Source organism: Crocuta crocuta, unplaced genomic scaffold (genome assembly GCF_008692635.1).
Source record: "Crocuta crocuta isolate KB4526 unplaced genomic scaffold, BGI_CrCroc_1.0 scaffold322, whole genome shotgun sequence".
Taxonomy (NCBI): domain Eukaryota; kingdom Metazoa; phylum Chordata; class Mammalia; order Carnivora; family Hyaenidae; genus Crocuta; species Crocuta crocuta.
In genome coordinates, this window is record NW_027532592.1 from 3858336 (window position 1) to 3873459 (window position 15124).

Sequence of the window (15124 nt, forward strand, 5' to 3'; positions counted from 1 at the left end):
TCTATTCTTGGCTCAACATTCGAGACCAACCTAACTTTCAAATCTAACATAGACTGAGTGATTTACTCACACTCACATTCCCCCCTGCTCCCCGGCTCCTCGAATCCAGCTCTCTGCTTCCCCTGAATTTCTGGGGCACGAGTATTTCACAAGCACCGTTTGCTGATAAACCCTCCTTGCCTTCTGTTTGCTAACCGGCTGGCCAGAATGATTAGCAGAACTGAGGGAAGACCTCTGGAATCAGCCATCACTTTTCTATGCAAAGGATGATCTCTTCCAATAAACTGTAAGCAAAGGAAAATTAACAATACCTCAGTTTTAGTTTTATCCACCTCTCTGCATATAATAGGTAACTGACAAATATTTACAGGACTCCAGGTCTCCAAGAAAGAGCCTAGCGTCCCTCCTGTCACTCCATGAGCATTGCCATCCATGAGGCACGGCTTTCCCAGACATTCTATAGTCTCCTTTGCCTTGCTGCCCATCATTAACTGATGAATTCCATCACTCAGTCACTCATAAAACCATCTAATATGGCTGTCCAGCCAATTTCCTTCTAGAATGAAACCAAGAAAAGGACTCTTCAATGAAATGTCTCCTACTTAACTTGAATTTAATCCTTTTGAAACATTAATCTCAATATAGCTATAAAAATACTTTATTTGTAATGACTAATTCATCTTCTTCATTAATTCATTTATTCAAAGACTATTTATTAAGGATCTATGTATCAGTCACTATATATAATCAATTCTAAAAATAAGCTGATTTATAGGTATTAACCTTATTACATGTGTATAGTCAACACAATTTTTGATTTGATTATCAAATTTGAGTTGATTTATCAAATCCTTTTACTATTTTTAAGTCTAGATGACGATCAATCTTACTTTTCAGTATCTCCCTCACACAGCAGGTAAATGTAGTAAAAGCTGCTGGAATCCTGTTCAATTGTATATTAAACACTTAAAACATATACTTCTATATACTTAACCTCTGTGAAAGAACTATTCTAGGGGCCCCTGGGTGGCTCAGTTGTTTAAGTGTCCAACTTTGGCTCAGGCATGATCTCACGGTTTGGTTTGTGAGTTTGAGCCCCACATGGGGCTCTGCACTGGCAGATCCTCTCTCCCTCTCTCTCTTTCTGCCCCTATCCCGCTTGCTCACTCTCTCTCAAAATAAGTAAATACACTTAAAATTTTTTTTAAATAAGGAGTGTCAATTATTAATATTGACTATCCACGGGAATAATGCTCACTGCATGATCACGCAACATTAGTCACCTGTAGTGATGGTTTACTTACGGATCTAGAGAGTAGGTATTTGATTCAAACTTCCATTTGTTCTTCCTGGTTCACACACAGTGGCTTATATTAGTGTGCGTCTACTCACGTTTATAAGGCAGATGGCAGATGCATTATCTTCATGTTCTTTACTGTTTTTGTAGTCAACTGCATCTTCACAAAGTCCCTTTATATAAAGCAGACAGCCTTGAAATAGCTCATCAGCCCAAAAAAGATTGTGGTGCAAAAATGACCTGAAAGTAAACAATTTCCAGACTTATCTATCTCCTGTTCAACCTGAATATAATTCATTTAGAGGTAACTGTATAATTTGTTTTGTATACATACACATCATATTTTCAATGGCACTAATAAACATTAGTAGCATGAAGGGGTTTGTCTGGCTGATAATGTTGAAAGCAAGGTTTTGGTACTGGGTGTGTTAAGTAAAAACAAAATACGTAGGCACACAAGTGATGGTAGTATTTTATGCCACTGAGTTCTAACAATTCTGAAATAGAAGGCAGTGATGTCCAAAAGAGTTAGATTTCCCCTATTAAATTTAAATACTTTTCCTCAATTATTTTTTCCTCAATTACAGGAAAAAAATTAATGAGACTAGGGAACCATTTGGAGATTGTTGCTTAAATTCTCCAACCACCTATATCCTAAAGTAGAAAAGCCAGGCCCTTTTCTTTCCTCTGCCTCTTTCTGCTGGTCTGATCATGGTCACAAAGTGAGTCAGATCACTTCTAACCACACACGACAGAACCGAAGGAGAAAGGGACAAAATGGGAGAGAAAGGATCCTTAAAGAGCAAACTTCCCTGTGCAATCGTGTATCAGAAAAGGCGGGTCCTGTGCTCTTCAGTGATCCCTTGTGGGGTGGCTAATTTTTGTGGCTTTTTGTATTAGCCTTTTCCTGTCTTTCCATGTTATTGGCAAAAGCTTTCTGTGCCATGAAGAAGGTCCTGGGCCTTATATGGTCACTGCCTCCTCAAGGCCCTGTGGCCTCCGTCGTAAAGAAGCTCCACAAATGACAGGCCTCACATGACCTGGAGCTACTCATGAAGGTGGGATCAGTTCACCGACACCCCCTGGGAATCTAGCATAGGGAGGAAAAGAAATCATACAAAAGACAAACGGCACATTCCAGAAAGTGCACCGCCCCAGAAATCAAACCCAATCTTGCACCGTATTCACAGGAGAATGATGGTCCAAGTCCACACAGTCATGAATTCACATGACTCAGCATTGTTTAAAGCTTTCTTTTTTCCTTTAAAAAATATAATTGACTGTATTTGCGTATTGTAACACAGGTCTGAGGAAACTAGGGAGGGTTCACTGTGAAAACAATTACAGGTAGGGGAAGCACGGCGAAGTTCAGAGCTGTCACGGTGAGCCTGCGCCATCTACGGTGAGCTCGCGCCATCTGATGACCATCCAGGCACAGGTGTCATGGGGACCTCTACCCCCTAACACATCTGCGTTGTATACTCTGTACTAGGAAGCCAAACACATTCTCCCAAACTCACTCACAAGACTGAACTGCTTGGTACTAGAAAATATATCACAGAAATCTATGAAAACTCAGGTCCTAGCTCCTATAAAAATGGAGTAAGTGTACTTTTCATTATTCTTCCCTCTAAGTACAACTAAAAACTCTGAACATTATATATGAAGCAAACATCAGAAGACACTGAGAGGCAGAGCGGACTGACTGGCCAGGAGTGACAGGGTGGTAAGGTGCGTCTTCTGCCTTCTACAGCCCAGGCTTGGAAACACCATCGGGTGCAGACAGAAATGCCCACTGTCCAGCTCGAGGACCAGGAAAGGGACAGCTGAGCACGACAGAAAGCTTTTCAGCAACGACCCTTCCATCCCAGCGAGAAACCACAGGGGAAAGGGCCACGCGGACAGCCCGGCGGCACATGCATGGCCAGTGGTAGTGAGCTTCCCCAGCAGTCCTCTGGGGGGTTCCGGGGAACACCGAGCAGGGAACAGGGAAGTCCAGCCTCCCTGGGTGGTGGCGAGCAGAGAAAAGGAAAGTCCAACAGAGAAACAGAAGACCTGTAACTTTAGAAGTTAAAAAACACAATGACTGAAATGAAAAACAGCGTGTTGGCTCAACAGCAGAACGGAGTGGACAGGGAAACAAACCAGTGAACTGGAAGCAGAAGAACAACAGAAAGTATTCAATCTGAACAACAGAGAAAAACCCGACTGAAGAATAAACAGACCCTCGGGGACCAGCAGGACCATAGGAAAGATATAGCATCTGTGCCCCTAGTTCTAGAAGGAGAGGAAGGCGAGGGCAGGGCTGAAAAAAATACTTGAAGAAACAAGGATGAAAATTTACCAAGTCTGTCAACATTGCACGAATGCAGAGGTTTAGAAGCCAAGGTAATGACACCAGGATAAAGACAGAGAAGTCCATCCACCCACGACCCATCAGAGTCAAAATTCTGAAAACTAAGGGCAAAAGAAAAAGTCTTGAAAGCAGCAAAAGAAGAAAACATCTGTAGAAGAAAAGCAATTCGAACGGCCGCAGAGGCCGGGAGAAGTGTCCCTCAGATCCCATATTCAGCAGAATGTTCTCTAATGACAGAGAAATGAAGACGCTCTCAGGAATGAGAGACACAGGACACTCTGCTGCCCGCACATCTGCCCTAACAGAATGGCCGTCAGAAGTTCTTGCAGCAGAAACACGCAGTCAAAGACGGAGCCACTCCGTGAAGGAAGCAAGAGCATGACACACAAACCAAACTGAATACATTTAAAAAACTCCTGAGTTTTACAATGTATGTTTGGAAACAAAACCCGTAACTCTTCTCTGTGGCATTGNAGTAAAGTGCATGTTATGTATACATAATGTTACACCAACAACAATCACCAAACAGCTACACAAAGAGATACATTAAAAAAGACTACAGAAAAACCCAAACACAATTCTAAGAAATACTGCCTTCTTTGAATATTCAAATAATCCACAGGAAGAAACAGACAAAAAACAGAGGGAAGAAACAAAAAAAAATTAGCAAACCTAAAACCTAACAAATAATTAGACTGAATGTAAATGGTCTAAACACAGCAATTAAAGACTGACTGGCAGATGGATCTAAAAACACGATCGAACAGGGCGCCTGGGTGGCTTAGTCGGTTAAGCGTCCGACTTTCACTTAGGTCATGATCTCGCGGTTTGTGGGTTCGAGCCCTGCATCGGGCTCTGTGCTGACTGCCAGCTCAGAGCCTGAAGCCTGTTTCAATCTGTGACTCCCTCTCTCTCTGACCCTCCCCTGTTCACACTGTCTCTCTCTCTCTCCTAGAAATAAATAAAACATTAAAAAAAATTTAAAAACACGATCGAACTATATGCTGTCTCCCAGAAATGAACGGCCATCAACAACCCCTTCTTCCCATCCCTCATCCACACCCCTCACTCTAACCACCCCTGCAGCAAAGGCTGTCCCTTGAACAGAGAAGCAGCTGAGTGAGAGGCCAGCTCTCTGCATCAAAGCCACCCAGACCAGTAAAGCAGTGAGGCCAGAGGGTTACGTGAAGCTGTTCAAAAAGCAGGTTAACTCTAGCCAAATGGCTGGCATGTACAGGTGCTAAATATTCTTGAATTAAAAAGAGAACAAGCCAAATCTGGGAGAAAATGTTTCAAAGCATACATCTGACAAAGGACTCGTATCTAGAGAATAACCCTTAAAACTCAACAGTATAAAGACGAACAATCCAATTAGAAAATGTGCAACAGACACGGAGAGACATCTCACCAAAGATTCACAGATGGCCAGTACACACATGGAGAGACGCTCAACATCATTAGTCATCAGGGAGACGCAAACTAACACCGTAACGTGCTACTACCACAAACCTACCAGAATGTCTAAAATAAAAGAACACTGCCAATTCCAAATGGCGGCACAGAAGTGGAGAAGCTGAATCACTCCTACATTGCTGTTGGGGATGAAAAATTAAAAAACAAGACAAAACTAAACATGCAATCACCACATGACCCAGGACTGCACTCCTGGGCCTCTACCCCAGGGAAATGAAAATTTGTGTTCCCATAAAAACCTACATATGAAGGTTTAGAGTGGCGTTATCTGTAATAAACGAAACTGGAGACCAGCAGGTGCACCTCACACTCCCAGCACGCGCTGCTCCCCAGCACTCCAGGATCGCCTGGTCAATGGGGTGGCCCGGACGGAGCTCCAGAGCTGCGCTCAGGGAAGAGTCAATCCCACGGGTCGTAGACCACACGGCTCCAGTTACACGATGTTCCCAAAAAGACAAACTCACAGAAATGGAGCCCTGAGTAGCGCTTGCCACGGGCTAAGGAGAGGGTGGGACTGGGAGGGACGTGAGCATGGCTGTACAAGAGCAACACAAGGGACCCTGCGGGGACAAATCTGTACCCCGATCACGTCAGTGCCGCTGTCCTTGCTGGCGTGCGGTGTGCGAAGTTTGGGGCTTCTCCCTCTGGGGGAACAGGAGGCCTCTCGGCACCATCTCCAACCACAGTGACTCAGTGCACAGTTCAACCACCGCAACAGCACGGGGCCGCCAGAGACCCCGTAAAACAGGATTAACGGCCATCGGACTCCTATGACCTAGTCGCTCCCCTCTGTGGAAGCAAAAAGTTCAACCAAGTAACTAAGGGAAGTCACCGCAAGCTCTTCACAGGACTGTCCTTTCCTCATGTCGTGGACGGACATACTGGGAAATGTCGTGTTTATTATGTTTTACATATAAATCATGTTTGAAAATAAGAGTGGCTAAATTTAATCATAATCACAATGTGACTTTCCAATCACTGAGTGAAATATGACTTATACCTGCTTCCACACTACATATTTAGAATAAGGTTTCCCCTTAACATTGTTAAAAAATACATTTCCTATTATACCTGCTTCCACACTACATATTTAGAATAAGGTTTCCCCTTAACATTGTTAAAAAATACATTTCCTATTATACCTGCTTCCACACTACATATTTAGAATAAGGTTTCCCCTTAACATTGTTAAAAAATACATTTCCTATTAAAACTCACCTGCTCTTCTCAGTCTTAATTCTTCTAACATTCAATTTCCAAGTAACAAATGCTTTATTAATTCTGAAAGAAAAACATTTCTTACATTCTGTATTCATAAATCATGTATTTATATGGAATATGTTTAGTAACATCTTAAAGAATACTAGATTTCCTACAACATGTTGCATTCATCATAAACTTTAAAAACCAGACATCACTTCTCTCTCAAACTATCAACAGAACATAGAGAAAAGTAAATGTTATCAAAACTCATTATAATATCATAGACACATAGTTTAGTTACATCCCTATTAATAGAAAAACTATAAAAATATATTCTTTTCCCTTAAACCTTTACTCGCTTACTATTTTTAAAAGAGATTCTATTTCGAGAAGAATCAAGACTCAATTTTCAGTGATAATGAAAAGGAACACTGATAAGAAATCACAGTATACTCATAAATTAAAAATTAAGATAGTGTACGTCATATTGATATTTAATATTTATGGTTTTGAAAAAATGCATTTGTATTTTAAAAACTCAAAGAACCTGTCTGAGAAGGAAGGTAACGGTGACACTTGGTGACACTTTCAAGGTGCTACTTGTTGCCAAAGCAAGATTCCTTACGCAGCAGGCGAGAGCGGAGAGGAGAGGAAGACGGCAGGTCAGGACCGCTCGAGGGGCCACCCGAGTCCAGCCCATCGTCCCGGCTGATCTGAACCACAGAAGACTGAGGAACCCCAGGTCAGAGCAAGTAGTTCACAAAGCACCCCTGACGTCATGCCGACAGGCACCCCCGGGCCTGAGAGATCAGAAGTGCCTCAGATCCTGACGCACATCAGGCTCCCAAGAGCCATTCACTTCCATCCGGGCACAGACCCTCAGGACTCCAGGAGACGAACCCAGACAAAATCACCCCAGTGACAGTGTGAGGAGTGTCCGCACCAGGCCACAGCAGCGAGTCCTCCAGGAAGGCCCACAAGGTAGAAAGCAGGCCCTGCAGCACCCTGCACTGGACCCGCATCACCTCCATAAGCTGCCAACCCCCCTGCACTGGGCCCACATTGCCTCTGTAAGCTGGCCTCCCCCACCCCCTGCCCTGGGCCCACATCACCTCCGTAAGCCATCTCTACTTCTGGATACACACCGACCTTGATCCTGCCTCCCAACCTCTGACCTTGCTATGGTCTCCGGCTGAAACTATTCCCTCGAGACCCCACGTGGATGACGTGCCCTTTTCATCACAGAGGCCTCTGCTTAAAGAGCACCTCTCGGGCTGGCCTACTTAAAGGAGCAACCTCACATCTCTGTTTCTCTGCTGCATTGTCTTTCTAGCCCCTATCACCAGCTGAAATGACCTTATTTGTTTACTTATTATCTACCTCCCTCCATCAGAATGGAAGCTCTACAGGAAAACAGATCTTGTATATTTTTTACGTGATGACACCTCCAATGCCCAGAACAAGGGAGCAAAAAGTACACGATAAACATCTGTTTGTGGGCCGCCTGGGGGGCTCAGTCGGTTAAGCGTCTGACTTTGGCTCAGGTCATGATCTCGCGGTTTGTGGGTTTGAGCCCCACATCGGGTTCTATGCCGGCAGCTCAGAGCCTGGAACCTGCTTCAGATTCTGTGTCTCCCTCTCTCTCTGTCCCTTTCCCACTCATGCTCTGTCTCTTTCTGTCTCAAAAATAAACTATATTACAAATTTAAAAAAAAAAACACGTTTGTGAGTAATGTCTCTGCTACAAGATCTACTCACCTTTCGCATAGAGACAAACTTCCTCAGGCTTAGTTATTCCAGCTATTTAATATCAAATGTAACCATTTAAGGTATTGCTTATCTCTTCCCCCAGTCTCCAGCAGGTAGCAGCAGACCACAAGGAAAGACAGACATTAGAAACAAAAGAATTACTGTAATAGCGCGCGGCCTTTCCCGCAGGTGCGCACAGCACAAGGTACAGATGCCTGAAACTAATGTAACATCAGGTGTCAACTAAACACAAAGAAAACAAAACAGAAGGAAGAAAAAAAAAACAGGTACAAATGCTAGAAGAACAAATTTGGGACCACTGTTGAAGGATCGGACTCGTAGACATCTTGGTGTCTGGTTCCGTCCTGTCACTCAGAACTACATAAACTACTAAGTGATGACCTCGAATCAGCAAGCCGTCCCCGCTCCCTAATGCTGATCTATTTTCCTGTGTAACATTCCTCCTCCACCTGATATTTTACATACTTATGGGTTTTTTTCATTTCTCACCCACCAGAAGACACTTAAGAGCAAGACAATTGTTTGTTTTGTCAACAGAGAAATCTCCAGCATCCAGAAGAATGCGTGGTTCTTGCAAACTCTCAATAAATATTCATTTAATGAATAAATGCATGAAAAACAAATGGTAAATTAAGGTCATTACAGTCAATTTAAATTGGACCACAAAAAATCTTTTCCTTACAGTATTTATCCAAAAAGACAGGAGTTTTAATACCTGAGTCAACTTCCTTTATCTAAAAATACCGTACCCAAGTATAATTGATATGCATGTTATATGAGTTTCAGGTGTACAATGCGGTAGTTTGACACTGTACATACACCCTGTGAACTGACGCCTACAGCCTACAACACACGTACTTACCACCGGGGACCCTGCGGTGGATATGTCATTACTGACCGCACCCCATATACTGTATATCCCATCATGCTATCTAGGTCACAACTGCAAGTCTGTACCTCCTCTCCTTGCTCATTTCCTCCCCTCCCCACCTCTCCCCTCTGACAAGACACAACTCTGTGCTCTGTATCTAGCAGTCTCGGCTTGGTTTGGTTTTTTAGGTTCCACACGTATGTGAAATGACGTGGTAAATTTCCTTCTGTCTTACTTCCCTTAGCAGAATACCTTTAGGGTCCCATCCATGTTGACACAAATGGTAAGCTTTTTTTTTTTTTTTTTTATGACTGAGGACTGTTCCCTTGTATACAGGCACTGCCTCTTCTCTATCCACTCATCTATCCATGAATACTCTGGTTGTTTCCATGTCTTAGCCATTACAGACAGTGCCGCAGAAAACAAAGGAGTGTGCTTATCTTCTCAAAGTAGTCTTTTTGTTTTCTCAGGACGCCTGGAAGTGGAACTGTGGGGTTGTTTGGTAGTCCTGATTTTAACGGTTTCAGGAACCTCCATCTTGTTTTAAACAGTGGCCACACACACACCCATTTACATTCCCACAAGCAGTGAGTGAGGGCCCTTTCCTCCACATCCCCATCAATTCTAGTGATTTCTTTTTTTAATAATAGTCGTCCTGACCTGTAGCAGGTAATATCTTATTGTGGTTTCGACCTGCGTTTCCCTGAGGATTGGTGATGTTAAGCATCTTTTCACATGTCTGTTGGCCACCTGTATGCAGGTCCTGGAAAAATCTCTCTTCAGATCTTCTGCCCATTTAGTAATTGAATTATTTTTGTCATTGAGTTTGTCATTCATTGAGTATGAATTCCTTATTATTATTTTTTTTTTGGATATTCACTCCTTATTATATGTATGATTTACAAACACCTTATCCCGGTCAGTAGTTGGCCTTTTCATTCTATTCACGGCTTCCTTTGCCGTTCAGGTGCTTTTCAGTTGGATGCTGTCCTGTTTATTTTCCCTTCTGCTGCCCTTGCCTTTAAGTCAGATCTAAGAAAACATTGCCAAGAATGACATCAAGGAGTTTGCCACCCACTTTTCTTCTGGGTGTTTTATGGATTCAGTTCTTATGTTCAAGTCTTTAACCCATTTTGAGTTGATTTTTTGTGTGCGGTGTAAGAAAGTGGTCCAGTTTCATTGTTTTGCATGGGGCTGTCCAGTTTTCCCAGCACCATTTGTTAAAGAGACTTTTTCCCAAGGCATATTCTTGCCTCCTCTGTGGAAGATTAAGTGGCCATATAATCGTGGGCTTATTCCTGGGCTGTGCACTCTGTTCCTCTGATCTATCTACAGGTTTGTTTTTGTGCCAGCACCACACTGTTTGAGCACTACAGCTTTGTAGCAGATCCGGAAATCTGAAATTGCAACATCTATAGCTTTGTTCTTCTATACCCAGTGTAATGTCACGTGTAAATAATAACGGTTTCATTCTTCTTTTCCAATTTGGATGTCTTTTATTTCTTTTTCTTGCCTAACTGCGGTGGCTAAGACTTCCAATCCTGTGTTGAGAAATGTCATTGTCCTTGTCTTGTTCCTGATCTTAGAGGAAAAGCTTTTAGCTTTTCACTGTTGGAATATTATTTTAGCTGTGGGTCTGTCATATATGGCTTTTACTGTGTTGAGGTACGTTCCCTCCATATGAACTTTGTTGAGAGCTCTTGCCATAAATGAATGTTGCCTTTTGTCACATGCTTTTTCTGCATCTACTGAGATGACAATATGATTTGTATCTTTCTTCTCTTACGGTGGTGCATCACACTAGGTCACACTATTCTGCAGATGTTGAACCTGCCTTCCATCCCTGAAATCAATGCCACTTGACCATGATGCATGATCCTTCTAATCTATTTCTTTTTTTTTTTTAATCTATTTATTTGATTTGCCAGTATTTTGTTGAGGATTTTTGCATGTATGTTCATCAGGAACATAAATTTCTTCATTTTTGTGGTGTCCTCTGGTTTTGATATCAGGATAACTGCTGGCCTCATAAAATGACTTTGAAGCTGTTCTTCCCCTTCCTTTTTTTTTTGGAAGAGTTTGAGAATAATAAGCATTAAATACTCTTTGAACGTTTAGTAGAATTCACCAGTGAATTCTGGTCCTGGACTTTGTTGGGAAGTTTTAGATTAATGATTTAATCTCCTTTTCAGTAACTGGTCTATTTACATTTTCTGCCTTTTCATGATTCAGCTGTGCTAAGTTGTATGTTTCTAGGAATTTATCCATTTCCTGTAGGTGGTCCAGTTTGCTTGTGACTGTTCGTTGCCCCTGTTATGATTCTTCATATTTCTATGGTGTCAGTTGTAACTTCTTTTATTCTGATTTTGAGCCCTTTCTCTCTTCATGAGTCTAGTCACCAATTTTATCTTTTCGTGGAACCAACTCTTGGCTTCATTGATCTTTTTTGTTGTCGTTCTAGTCTCTATTTTACTTATTTCCACTCTGATCTTTATTTTTTCCCTCCCTCTACTAACTTTGGGTTTCATTTGCTCTTCTTTTCTAGTTCCTTTAGGTTTAAAGTTAGGCTGTTTGGAATTTTTCTTATTTCTTAAGGTAGGCCTGTATTGTTATGAACGTCCCTCTTCTAACTGCTTGGGCTGCATCCCAAGATTTTTGGCATGTCCTCTTTCTGTTTTCATTTGTCTCTAGGTTTTTTTTTTAATTTCTCCTTTGTTTCCTTCAAAGGTCCCTTCGTTTCAGTGGCATGCTGTTTAATCTCCATATTTTTGTGATTTTTCCAATTTTCTTCTTGTAACTGATTTCCAGTCTTATGCCATCATGGTTGAAAAAGATGTTTGATCATTTCAACCTTGTTAAGTTTACTGGGACTTTTTGTGGCCAAGTATGTTATTAACTCTGGGGAATGTGCCATGGCACTCCTGCTGCTTTTGAATGTGATGTTCTACATAGATCTACTAAGTCCATGTGGTCTACTGTGTCATTTGAGTCCAATGCTTCCTTACAGACTTTTTGTATGAGTGATCCAATAACTGACATAAGTGGGTTGTTAAAGTCTCCTCCTTTATGGGATCACTGTCTCTTTCTCCCTTCATGTCTGCTGATACTTCCTTGAAACATTTCGGTGCTATGTTGGGTTCACATACATTTATAAATATTACATCCTCTTGCTAGACCGATCCCTTTATCATTATCTATTTAATGCCCTACTTCATGTTCTATAAGTCTTTGAGGCTATATGAATAGAAGCTACCAAATCCTTCTTTTCATTTATACTTGCATAAAGTATCTTTTTTCATACCTTCACTTTAATGCTATGTGCCCTTACTTTTGAAGTGAGTCTCTTGTCAGTGGCACAGAGAGGTCTATTTTTTTTTTTCCAGAAGCCCATTCAGTCACTCTACATCCTTTGGAGAATTTAGTCCATTTACATTTAATTTTAATAGGTATGTACTTCTTGCCCTTTATTAACTGCTTTCTAGCTGCTTTTATAGTTTCTGTTCTTTTATTCCTCCTTTCTCTCTTACTTTGATGTCTGGTAACTTTCTTTAGTTTTAGATTCTCTTCTCATTTTCTTTTGTGGATTCACTGAAAGTTTCTGCGGTTATCATGAGGTTCAGATGTAATAACATCCTATGTATATAATGATGTATTGTAAGTTCATAGCAACTTAAATTTGAATACATTCCAAAACTCTACATTTTCATCCCCCTCTGTTAATGTTTAAGGTTTTTGATATCACATTTTACAACTTTTATGTATTCCTTAACTAATTACCGTACTTTTAGTTAATTTTACTACATTTGTCTTTCGAACCATATTACCTTTATGATTGACTACTTTCACAATATATTTACCTTTTTCCACTGAGATTTTCACTTTCATTTGTTTTCTTGTCATTAATTAGTGCCATTTCTTCTCAGCTTAAAGAAGTCCCTTTAAAATGTCTTGTAAGACTGGGTGAGTGGTCTTGTTATATGAAAACTTTTTATCTCTCCTTCAATCCTGAGTGGCAACCTTGCTGGGTAAACTATTCTTGGTTGCATTTTTTTTTTCCATTTAGTACTCTGAATATGCCCTGCTGCTCCCGTCTGCCTTGCAAAGTTTCTGCCCAGAAGCCTGCTGACAGCCTCGTGGGTTTACCTTGTGTGTAAACAAGTTTTCTCTCTTGCTGCTTTTAAGATTCTCTAGCTTTAACTTTTGATGTTTTAATTGTATCTTGGGGTGAACCCCTTTGGATTCTTATTTAGAATTCTCTGGGCTTCCTGGATGTGGATGTCTGTTTCCTTCCCCAGATTAAGTAAATTTTCAGCCATTATTTCTTCAGGTAAGTTTTTCTGCACCTTTTTCTCCCCCGTCTCCTTATGGGGTTCCTATAATGTGAATGTTACTTTACTTGAAATTGTCCCATGAGTCACCTAAGTTATCTTCATTTTTTAAAAATCTCTCTTGTGTTTGCTTCTCTGTCTGGGTGAGCTCCATGGCTTTGTCCCGTTTGCTCTCTGACCTGCTCTTCTGGTTCACCCAGTCTACTGTTGAACCCCTTGAGTTCCTGCATTCTGCTTCAGCTCTGTGACTACCTTTTTGCGCTCTCTCGTATTTTCTCTCTCTTTCTGGTGCAGTTCTCACTGCGCTCAGCCAGTCTTCTCCCAAGTTTGGTAGGCCTCTTTATGACCATTGCTTTGAGCTCTTTATCAGGTAATTTACTTATACTGCCATTTCATTAAGGTGTTTTCCTGAGGTTCTATCTTGTTCTTTTGCTTGGGAGATAATTTTTCTGTCTCTTCATTTTGCCTGATTTTCTAGGTATTTTCTTCCTACATATTAGGCACAACAGCTACCTCTCCCAGTGTTGAAGAAGTGGCCTTGTGTGGATTACCTGAGGCAGAGAAGCACAGTCCCACAGGCCAGCAGTGCCGGGTGCCCCAGGGTAGTCCCGAGTGTGGCTGCAGGCACCTGCTGGCTGTGGCCCTGAGGGGTATGGACTCACCTGGCAAGCTGAGTATAGTTAAGGCCAGGGGAGGACAGGGTGCTCACCCCACTGGCTGTGGCGCGGCTGTGGTAGGGGGGTTGGGACATGCCCAGGTTATAGGAAGATTGCCAAGATGCCTAACGCCAACATTGGCATTCACGAAGTACGACGGGACGGCAAAAATGACACCTGCCAGCACTTCCGTCCCAGGAAGAGTCCCAGAAAGGGTCCTGAGTCTCTGGGATTTGCTTTAAGAATAAGGGAGTCTCCTTTCTGTGTGGCTTATACGCTTCTCAAAGTGCACCTTTTGCTCTGGGTCCCAGGCTAAACTCAGTGCAAACTCTTTACGGGCAGGCTCTCCGTTCCCCATAGTTTTGCAATTTTCCTGGACACAACCCCCACTGTTTTACATTTCAGTGGCCCACCTCTCTGGTGAAGACCCCAAGGATTGAGGTGCCTGATTTTGAGATCCCTCCTGATTGTGGGTTGTGCACTGGGGGTGGGCTGTTTGGTGAGAGCATGTCTCGGTCTCTTCTACCCATCTCCACGCAGCCTTTATCATATGTTTTCAGGACTTTTCCAGAGGACGTTATCCACACATAGGTTTGCTGTGTCTCTGGGAGGTGGTAAGTTCAGGCCTTCCTACACCTCCATCTACTCTAAAACACTTCTATGGAATATCCCATTTCCTCTGTGAGTCCCCACAAAGGTGGCACCAGGTGGCACCCACATGTCAGCCAGGCAGCTGCTATTTCAACAGGACCATACTACAAATAATTGGTTGCATTTTTTTTTATCTCACCGAAAACTGTAAAATATCCTGAATTGCTGTAGTAAATGGTAACACGTTCTTTCTAGAAGCCATTCCAAAGTCGGTACAGATTCTACTTCTTCTACACCACCTACTGTAGTAACCTGCAAATACAAAGCACACAACCATGACTTTCTTTAAAACAAATATGCACTGTCTTCAAGGACTTAGGAACCCCTGTGTTTGCCTCAGAACTACTTGCCTTGATAACAGGCCTGTTCTGTATATAAGCTCCACCACATCATCTACACCCAACCTGGTGTCTGGTCCCACATGCTGCTATTCTTGCCATTTTTCTAGTGCTGTTTCTTGTGCTCCAATAAAGAAAGAATAAGCGAAACCTCTCCCTCACCCTGACATAGTTTTCATAA

General features: G+C 42.1%; 1 protein-coding gene across 1 annotated transcript in view; it reads right to left on the minus strand.

Moving 5' to 3' along the window:
• DNAH14 (dynein axonemal heavy chain 14) overlaps positions 1-15124 on the minus strand; it is a 293744-nt gene that overhangs the window by 262907 nt on the left and 15713 nt on the right. The window contains exons 6-8 of the mRNA XM_077779923.1: positions 14745-14857; positions 6345-6407; positions 1393-1537 (exon numbers count right to left, since the gene is read on the minus strand). Of these exons, the coding sequence (XP_077636049.1) occupies positions 1393-1537; positions 6345-6407; positions 14745-14857 (321 nt within the window). The remainder of the gene's footprint in view (positions 1-1392; positions 1538-6344; positions 6408-14744; positions 14858-15124) is intronic.